General features: G+C 42.1%; 1 protein-coding gene across 1 annotated transcript in view; it reads right to left on the bottom strand.

Moving 5' to 3' along the window:
* GNA13 (guanine nucleotide binding protein (G protein), alpha 13) overlaps positions 1-9,599 on the bottom strand; it is a 22,100-nt gene extending 12,501 nt beyond the window's left edge. The window contains exon 1 of the mRNA XM_010146335.1: positions 9,351-9,599. Within this exon, the coding sequence (XP_010144637.1) occupies positions 9,351-9,599 (249 nt within the window). The remainder of the gene's footprint in view (positions 1-9,350) is intronic.
* Positions 9,600-10,929: the final 1,330 nt, after the last annotated feature.

Below are 10,929 nucleotides of genomic sequence, written 5' to 3'. Positions count from 1 at the left end.
GAGATCTGCTATGGCTGCCGTACCCAAACAGCTGGGAGTGAAAGAGGGAGGGAAGACAAGCCATGGGCACCCTGGTCTACAAGTAAGTACTCCAAATGAGGCTCCAGGATCAGCTGTTTTTCTCTCACACTGAATTCAGTTTTGCTCTACCCTGCAAAGTGTCTCAGTCACTTCCGCAAGCCAGACTCGGAGCATTTCCATGGTTTCAGATGTAATGTGCTACCCCAGTTAACCAAATGAAGACATGATCAAGCACTAAGAACAGCTTAATCCATGTTAGTATAATACATGCTAGTATACCACAGAGAAAACTGTTCCAGCTTTGAATTAGTTTCCTAAGAGGGAAGAAATCCAATTTCTATTTTTCTTAGCTACGTATCCCTCCCCTCTCCTGAAGAAGCGATGTAATTGCCAGATTCTTAACAAAACTTACTTAAAAAAAATGAAAATTCACTACAGCTTTTAGGCATGAAACAGCATTACATTAAAACCTAAGGAATTACAATTTCTTCCATACAAGGCACCCCATTATCACACTTCTAATTAATTCTGAAGGACCACCTGAATCCAGGACGTGTCTTATTCTATATAAGCAGCTGAGGACTGTAAGGAAGTGTACAGCTTTGAGTTGTACGAAGTGATACTCCGTTTGCACAGCTCAAGAGCAAACGCCACCCTGTTATCGTATTTCTAACTAATTCTGAAAGACTACCTGGAATCCAGGATGTGCCTTATTCTACATGAGCAGCTGAGGATCGTAGGGAACTGCATAGCTTTGAGTTGTACGAAGAGATACTCCGTTGTACAGCTCAAGAGTAAACCCCAAGTCTGCTGAGACTCCTTCCCACCATTGAAACCCCTGGGAACGCATAAGCATTTATCCTGGCCTGTCGCTTTACTTAGGATCACCAAGGCTCCCAAACAAGACGCAAACTCAAGTCTACTGCAGCCCCTTCTAGAGCTCAGAGACCAGTGAAGAAATGCCATAAATGGCACTTGGGACACGCCACATGAGAGCCAGAGCACCTACCAAACCTGAACAAAAAGCAACCCACAAAAGCAAATCAGGATATGCTGCCCACAGGATGAGGTGCACTTTCTTTCTTCAAAGATCTTTTTACTGTCTCCCTCAGTAAGTATTTACGATCCAAACTCCTCTTTCAGAAAATTTACTTTAGGAAAGACACCAACGCTTTGCAAAAGATTTTCATATTTCATTGATGAAACGAATCTTCCAAGTCACAGCACACATGCAGACTGAGAAGTCATATGAAAACATGCACTGGCCAAGGCGAAACAGCCACCTCCCAATTACTATTTACACTCTGGAAAGCATCTATACAAACTTCAGATGTTTTGCACACAAAACAGACTGGAACCAGACTGTAAACATTTGCTCTTCTCTCAGTGCACTGACCCACTGACTCCATGACTTCATGTCTTTGCAACTCCAAGTGCATTTAATCTAACACTGAGGCAGTGGTGAGTCTGCAAATCTGCCATCCATCATTTACAGCTTTACTTGCCTCCAAGTTGTACAAGACCAGCAAAAGCTCCCAAAAAAATGACAAATATTTGGCATGTGGAAACGTATCAGTATTAAAACTGGCCGAACTGAACTTTAAGATGCTCAAAAAGTCCATTAATGCATAGTCTGTAAACTAAATCACAACATTTCAAAAGCAGAATGCAAACCCAGATCTGATACATGCACTGACGGATCCCTAGGACTCAATTTTAAAGTACATTTGGTTCCTATTTCAGCCTCATGAGAAATCCAGATGACCAAATGCTTTTTAGTTCCTTCCTCTGCCTCCATTAGCAGAATCCATTTCAGCTCAGTCCTCGTACAGCAACATACTAATACAACTCAGTAAGTCTCCTTATAAGAGACTGCTGTTATAAGCTACCTGACAAGATTCGGGGATCATTTACCAGGTCTTTCGATCTACATGGATTATTAAATGAATGTTTGTGGTTTTACAAATTAGTAAAAGCTGTCTTAAAGCACTTGAAGGAACAGTAAAGTACACAAGACTGTCTAAACAGCAGCAACATTCAGGAGGCTGCAAACATTTCCCATCACTTCTGGAATTTCATATTAGAAAGTAACTAAAAATCAAAAAGCTAGAAATTAATTACTAAAGCAACTATATAACTGTTTGCTAGTTAAATGAGTTGACAGTCCCAATGCCAACCACACGTAAAATTTTAGTAGATCACCCTGCACTGAGGTTTTTTCCACACTATTTTGTGTGGATATTTTGAATTACAGATGGTGTCAGTGCACTGTGTTTCCTCGCCTGGAAATTCTGCATCCTCTTTATTTGGTCACCAGCGGGTGATCAAATCCGTCATGTGCCCAGTGAGAAGCGCTTCCAGGCAGCCTGCCGAGACTCCCATCAGTTTGTTTAAAATTATTTCCCTGGCATCATTAAACAAACGCAAAAGCTACAGAAAATGATGTGTGATTACACATTCCTGTACATCTCATCCACAAAAAGTATTTGGGGTCTTGTCAGCTCCTTGGTTAAGTCACCGAATTGGAGCATGACATTCCACTTGTTTTAACTGAGGAGCCTATGAAGTACTGGCAAAACATTTAAGGCATGAACGACCACAGGGCAGAAGTGTGCAGCGTGGTCCAGTGAATGAAAGGCAGCTGTAAAAGACAGCTCACTGCCTATTATGGTGCAAAAATCTTCTTCTCTGAAATGGCTGAAGTTGTCAGTTATTGTGATAAAGAAGTCAGGGTGTTTCCTATACTGGAAATTCCTCGGCTTTCCCAGCTGTATTACCTGATGCGTACAGTGAATGCAGCCATGCAAGCAGAGAAGACGCTGGAAATAATTTTGGACCTTCTTTAGTTGCTGACATAGTATTAAACATTTTCTTTGTTCAACACTTAAATTTGACTCATCAGACTACTTTGGTTGTAGAGTATAAGGATTAGTCTCAAGGATTATGCAGAGATATTTATTTGGATTAAATACATTTATTGTTTGAGGCTGCTGAGTTAACTAATATTCGGTTCTATAACCCACTTCTTCACCTTTAAGATACAAACCAAGACTTCATATCACAGAGCGATACAGGACACCACTTGGTATCAGACTGCACCGGCACCTCCAGTGATGCAGCTCACTGCTCTGCACCCTCCTGAGCTTCTCAGGCTGATCTGGGGCAAATTTAGATGCTTATCAAAAAAAGTGCCAGTAGACACAATGCAGTATGGAGATAATCTTGCTTTCTGCATGAAAGTGTAGTTAGTCTACCACTCTTCTTACGTAGTAAGGTCAGCTGCACTTACGTTTACTCATGTTTTCTTAAGCAACTTCCTCAGCTACCACAAGCTGAAGTTTCCTACCTCTTTGCTAGTTCTGCTTAAGGAGTACAGCATGAACTCAGAATGTATAAATAGCATTTTTCATTGGCTGAGCTTTAGGTCCATACAGGCAGCCAGAACAGTCACCCAAACACAACCCAAGTGCAATATGTGCTCGGGGAGAGCAGGCTGAACTAGCCTCTAAGGCTGACGTCTTGTTACTGTAAGCTCCAATTAGGGAGCAGCAGCACAAACCAACGCTGCCCCTGGCACAGCACCTTAATCCTAAAGGATCCCATATTTACATATGAAAAAGATCACTCTGTATTCTTTGCCTCAGGTGTAAAATTAATTTCGCCAGTATAGATGGCAGATCAGAGCTGTGTTCATACCGCAGGTTTTGCCAGCACGAAGATTCGCTGACAGCTATGAATACTGGCACTCTGTAGTGCAGACCGGGCATATGTTTAGTAAGTCATTTCTAAATGGCCAGAGAAGGGTGCAGCCATTGCTACCTCTAAATTCTGTGAAGTAATGTAATGAGACAACCCTAAAGAAACTAACACGCAGCACCTTGCAGCAAGGAAACAGCTCTAAGTGGCTATTTGTACCGAGGCCTGGTGTTCCCCGTAAGCCACAAAAGCGGCAAAAGCTCACCTAACACATTTGTGTCAATCTGAAAGGAGATGCTGAGAAGAGGTTCACACATTCAGGACGTGTGAAAGGCTGAGAACGTCACTTCCTCTAAAGCCTTTAGAAGCTGTTGGCATGCACAGCATATTCAGAAGAGCACTTACCATTTTACCTTTATTTAATTGCTCAGTTATAGACATTCAAATTTTTGCAAAAAGTCAGTCAGTTTTTAATTCTTCTGCAACAAAATGTTCAGGAAACAGAAGTGCACGATTATCAACACGACAATGCTTGTTCAAGGCAGAGTACACATAAGTACACGTCGCTCTGCTCCCACACTGTATTGTGAAAGTCCACGGTTTAAAAGCAGTGGTTCCCCAAGGCTCTGGATCAAGTTTGAATCAAGAACTCCATCCTCAGAGGCTGCACTGAAACCACATGGAAAAGGTAGGCTTGTACAAGCAAACTGTAGCGCACAAGACTCCAGAAGTTGCTGTCACGCATGGCTGGAAGACAACTCGTCACACTTCTACCTGGCACGTGCGTGCTGGGATAACATGTCCACATTGAGACAGCTCCCACTGAAAGACCTCTCCATTCAGAGCCACACCTGGGCTTAAAAATGACAGTAACAAAAATGTTCTTCAGTAACATCAGTTCCATACTGGAACTCATATCCATAATGAAGAAGACTCTTCTATCAGTGTGAGAAACTACCTACTGACAGTTATGCACTCAAGCACGTCCTAGCAGAGCACTGCTTGCACACTTCAAGCAGAAACAGAGTGGGACGGTGGAACACCCAATCCCAGCACCAAGAGGAGATCTTGGAGAGGAAAAGATATTTCTACCCCCCAATTAGGGCTGTGAGGAGGTGGCAGAGGTATTCTGGGAGGAATACCAACACGGCACAGAGAGCACAAGCTGTTCAAGTGCTTCTGAAATTCAGTGCCACAAACATGGCGTAGACACTTAATGAACCACAGGTAGACACTTTTTTCAGGTTCTATGCTTGTGACTTCAGAGAGATGCTGAAGTCCTGACCTCAGAACTGCTTCACCAGATGGGCATCCACACCTGAGAAAGATCCACATCTGACAACCTTGTCTGGCTTCAAACACACCTGACCTCCACAGAATCACTGCTCCGTAACCAAGCATGTCTCCTGGACAGGCTGCCCATGCACCTGAAGGAATGCTCAGTTTTGCTAATACTTTGCAGTGGCCATTTGAGGACTCATTGTTTAATGTTCTTGTGTGTACAACAGCCCCACCAACATTCAGAGAGAGAAGGCAGAAAAGCCCAACCAGGCTAAAACATAATCCTACAGTAAAATGAACATCATGCTCCAAAAAGACAACTCTGCAACAGAAAAAAAACTACAGAGAAGCTGCAGCAAAACTAGCAGTAAAACTTCAAGCTGAACACGCCTTTTCCTGTCTTCTATAATCTGATCTAGCTTTTGCAGACATGTCACAGAAGTAAACAGGATCCAGAGGTAAATGCATATCCTATCGTCCTTACTGCATCATCTGTGTCAGCAGCTCTATGCCAATGCAGACAGAACAGAGTGTCATTGCTGCCCCTGTGCAGTGCCATTAAAAAACACAAACAGTATCCAGAGTACTTTGCAAGTAGGGCAAAAGGTCTTTATCTGAAGATCAACAATTGCCGGTAGCAAACATCCAAACCCACCCCAAAGTTATCTTGAGTAAGAACAAACCTTAAAACACATTCAGAGCTTTTCACGCATCTGAGCAACTCCACTCTCATCCCGGTTTTCCACTCTCAGAGAATTATTAAAGTCCTGGAGACTACTTCAAAACGCTTCTGTTAATGACTCTTGCAGCAAATTGAGGAAATGCAAGTTCACAGCAAATGCGCCGAGGGAGAGGCAGTGTACAATGGCACTCTTCCTCAGAAGTGCTTTCCTCGGTGTTCCAAGGACACCAGACGCTCCTCGGCAGCCAGCGCCTAAAGCAAACCTCAGTGAGAACCGCGAACCTTCCCAACCACACCACTGAACAGCTCACCAGTAGAAATGCACTGGCTAGGAAACGTCTAGTTAAATTGATGTGCATGCTGTAGCATTAAGACAATGGGTATGTTTATTTGAGTCATTTCAGATTTTTTACCGGAAATCAACTTGAAATGAGAAATCTGAAATGTTAATTGGATGTCAGAAAGCGTTAGGCTGATCCAGACTGACCCTGTAACTCTCCCATGTCAGCCACCTGACTAGAGGCTGTAGGGCAAACAGCTCAGTACATGAAGGAGAGAAAGCTTCAGGTTGATCAGATTCTTAAGTATGAGTTACGAGAACTAAGCTACAGAGCCAAAATAGTCTTTAGTCAACCGTGTCAGTGGAATTATCGCCAGAATGACTTCGGTTTGTAATAAAATTTGAGGGGTTTTAACATTAACCACCTGAGAAGTGTGGAAGTGGCATATATTGTACTATTTAAAGCACTACACAAGCAGGAATTTTCATAAATATTGTCAGTAGCGGCCAGAACACCCCTATTTTTATACCAAGGAAAATAAATCATATTGACTATCTCCATGACCACTTCAGTTCACAAAATGAGGAAGGACACTGCAGTGAACTACGCATGGAAATGCTGATTTCTAATTCCATTAAAATACAACCAAGTTCTGGTTTTTCCCCCCTCTCACACTGCTAGAAATATCCCACATTGTTTCTTTAGGTTTCTATCATCATATCTGGCATTGGAAGTGAAAGATGATGGGAGAAAAACAAAACAAAACAAAAAAGCCAGAGCCACTCGATGATCTCTGACAAATGTACATATACCTTTAAGTTTTAACCATATACATGCAGAAACGTTAACCGTAAACCCTCTTTCTCTGTTCTTACCACCAAGCTACAAATGCCCTCTAGAGCTACACACTCTTGCTTCCTTTCCTCCAGAGTTTCTATGTAAATTTTGACATTTTTCACTCCTTACCCATCACTGCTCTGTTTTTCATTTGCTCACTTCTACCTCGCCCCAAAGTGTCCCACGTGCCCAGGATAAACACTTGCCCACCATTCCTGCCTTTGCTCTCTTCAGATGAGCCACGTTTTTCCGTGCAGTGTCAAACTCCATTCAGTGAAGAAAGTTAAACCCTCTCAGCAGTCTGAAGTTAGAGTATATACAGCCAGGTAACACTTCTACCATGCTCACTCTCAGCATTTTACTGCTTTTGTCATGCCACTTTTCCCCCCTCTCCTCCTCATCTAATGATGGCTGGTGTCTCTCATTACATTTCTTGCCATGAGCAGTTTAACTGGATATAGAATAGTATTTCTCTCTCGTTCCCCATTCTACAATGGTAATAATTTTCAGTCTTGAATCCTTTCAGTACTGGACACAACCGAGCTGTCTGCGTCTCTTCCAACTTCCCCCTGCTCTACCTCCTGACTCGGGTATGCCTGTCACTCCCTCCTTAACCATTTCTGTCTTCCTTCCACATTACAGTGTGTATCGGAACTCTCTGAATGCTCTTCTGCAAAGGCTGTCAGCAGGTATGGCAAAACACGAACTGCTTTCAGGCGCCTTCCGACGTTCTGCCGCCCACATGGAGCTCTGTCATAGCTTGAGCTGGAAGCGTACTGGTGTAAACCCGAGACTTCACGCTTGGCCAGCGCCGATCACAGCACTTGCACTCAGCACAATGACATCATTCAGCTTTTTTTTTCATGTTTATAACTTGGCATCAATATCTTGGGCTGAGATTTTAAAAGGATTTAGGAAATAAAGGAATATAAGTATAAATAAAGCAACTACCTTCCTGTCAGAAATTAATAGTTGAGCTCTGTCCCAATACTAAGGGCACTTAAAAATCCCTGAGTTCTGCCTAGAACACAGCATGATGCATCCTATTTCTGCAGAGAACATTATACAGATTCAGGGATTTCCAAAAGAAAGCAATAGTCTTTCCTCTGTCGCATTCAGAAGAACATTCTTCAAATCCTACTCATAGTGAAACTCTGCTCATGCTGCAGTTATGGAAAGAACCGACTTCTCAGAGACTCAGGACACTAATAGCTCCCTTTTCCTTTGCTACTTTGCCTGCAGTCACTAAACATGCTTAACCAAAGACAAAACAATTCTATTTAACAGATTTTGAAACTGCTCACTCCAGCACAGCAATTACATCACTGCAAGTCACATCTGCACCAGAGAGGATCTTCACCATAGCAGAGCAATTACCCTTTTATGATCATCGATGTGAAGGCAAAATGCAAGGAGCAACAGGCCTCGTTAGAGCCTTACTGACATAGCTCAGGACTGGGCTGGGCAGGTGATAGGCTGCTCCAGCACCTGCCCCTTCTGCAATCTCTAGAAGACATTCTGTGATCAGGGCAATACGTATTTATAGAGTATTTACACAAACTCTGTAAGTCAGAGCATGATTACACAACCATTCATAACAGCGCAACAGGAGGCAGCATCAGCCATTGTTCAGATGCACACTAACACAAAGGTTATTTTTAAGACATAAAAACACAAAGCCACTTAGGTTGAAGAGACCTGCAAGAACAGATTTAATCTATTTTAAGGTTCTCAACCCCCACCTCCACAAAACCCTATGCCACTGGCACGCACCACACAAATCTATGAACCAATAAACAGCAAATTTAACTTACATTCTTCATGTCCTTTTGCAGCATTTGCATGGAAACAGAGCAGCAGGACTTCAGCTGTCACAGACAGTTAAAGCTCCAGCTCAAGAATCAAGATGTTTCTTTTTCCTTTCTAGCCCACTCCTGAATTGTATACTCCATCCTAACCCCACTATTAAACTGTGTACTCCATCTTCAGCTGAGAACCTCAACACAACAAAAATCTCATTACACGAGTATTAACACAGACATTCAAAATTAAACAGGAAGTGTACAGAGGGAATGTTTGCTAGATGGCTCAAATTGGAATAGAGAAGGGAGTGGTTTTCAAATTCTTCTCATTAACCCATGCATATCTTGTCTTAAAAAATCGCATCACTATTAAGTCTTCCTTTAGTGCAAACCTATTTTTTTTGTTTTAAGTTGATGCACTAGTTAAAAGGATGGAAATAATCATATGGTAAAACCCCTGCACAGGTACTAGCTTTGTTACAAAACATAAAAGCCCTCTAGACCTCAGCTTTCTCACATATGAAATAAGGACAATTACATCAGATGCTCTTTATTATTCTTGTTTTTAGAAAAAAGGAGGGGGGGGAAGAGGAGCTAAGTATCTGTTTGCCATACCACAGTGTAACAATCTACCATTAAAAAACGCTTAAGATCCATAAGGAGGCCACTGGATCAGCACTTTTATGGCAAAGCAACACAGGAACAAGAGTCACCCACGCTCAATTAACAGCCTCGAAAGCCCAATCTTACCAGCTGGAATTCTCTGCGCCGGTCATACGCATGCTGGATACCACTGTCCGCCCATAGAGCTCTTATGGCTGGAAGGTACTGTAAAAAAACTGCCGTCTCCACCATGCCCTGCACCACCGTGACGGAGCGAGTATCAAAAGCCATCATCGTATCTCCGTTGCTCTGGTTAGCAGGATCTCCCCAAGGGATATGAAGTTTCTCTCTGGCATCTACGAGGACTCTCACACCTTTAACAACAGGAAAGAGCATTGCAATTAGAGTTTCTCAGCGTCTACTGTTTCACTAGCCTACAAATCTACAAAGATACAATCAATGCACCCATTCTGTACAGTCAAAGCTCAAGAGGACCATCCACCCAATAGGAAATGAGGACATTTCTGAAAAATTGACTCAAAGCTCTATTTTCAGTAACACCAAAACTTATATATTTGCTATCAGAAAAACACAGCCACGATCAATAGCAAAACAGCCATAGTACAAGTTTAACTCCTGAAACAGGGCTATTTTTAACTACTAAATCCCCAATCTGTGCTACCAAGCAAACTCTTTTACCTGGCACGGACATACGACGAACAAGCTATGTTTAAAAGCTTAGTTCACAATATGTTAAACCATCCGACAGCTTATTTTAAAGTTCTTTAGTCACTGCATTCTTACAAACTTGGTATCTAGTTATGTATCAAATTGTAGGGAGTAATCACTGCCTTTAACATTTTCAGAGATAAGAAGAGATTATTTACTAACATCACAGCACTTTCTAAAAAGTATGGTTTTGCTGCTTAAGTGCAAATGGAGTGGTATCACCTAAAGACTTCCCTGCCCTTTTTCTGGTTGTTGTTTTGGTAAATACTCTCCAGGAGAAATAGAGTATTTTAAACTTCTCCTGTAAAGGACTCATAAAAACCCCACTGTGCTCATACTGATAAAGGAAACGCAAAGAAATCAATTCTACTACTACATTTACTGATGAAAAAAAGAAAACTCCAGAAAGAAAAAGCAAGAGGCATGAGGAGAGGTATAAAGAAAGAAGTTGTAGTAACAAATGACTATATAATAAAATACTTGTTCAAGTCAAAGTATTTTTTCAAGCTTCATTCTCTTTCCATAGCTTTTCTGTCTGTCAGAAGCAATGCCTGCAGAAAAGCAGCCTCCAGAACAGATCTGCAGTTCCTACACATGTACTTTTACACAGTGGGAAGTACCTTATGTTATTAATAAGCTATGACCTGGTCAACATATATTCTCAGGATTTCTACTGCCTAATTTGTAACCAGTTTTGTAAAACAATTCCCTTTAAGAACCACTGGACCTCAGCCCCCCTCAAGAAGTCTGACAACGCTTCGCTGCTTTGAGAAACTTAGTTAAGACTTTGTCCAACTTTTACACAGTCCAAACGGAAAATCTGACAAGCGAGTTAGATAAGAGAGACGCAGTAAGGATGGCCCATTAAGGAAGGATGACAGCACTGAATTAAGAGCCCGCTCAAAGCTGTGTGTGGAGGTTTTGGCAACGCGTCTATGAAAAGTGGCTCTGCGGGCGAGTTTCTGTTAATTGATGTGTCAGCCCCGTTTCCTACACG

Source organism: Buceros rhinoceros, unplaced genomic scaffold (assembly GCF_000710305.1).
Source record: "Buceros rhinoceros silvestris isolate BGI_N320 unplaced genomic scaffold, ASM71030v1 scaffold42050, whole genome shotgun sequence".
In the NCBI taxonomy this organism is placed as follows: domain Eukaryota; kingdom Metazoa; phylum Chordata; class Aves; order Bucerotiformes; family Bucerotidae; genus Buceros; species Buceros rhinoceros.
The sequence above is the reverse complement of the archived record's forward strand: the minus strand, read 5'-3'. Positions and strand labels throughout refer to the sequence as shown.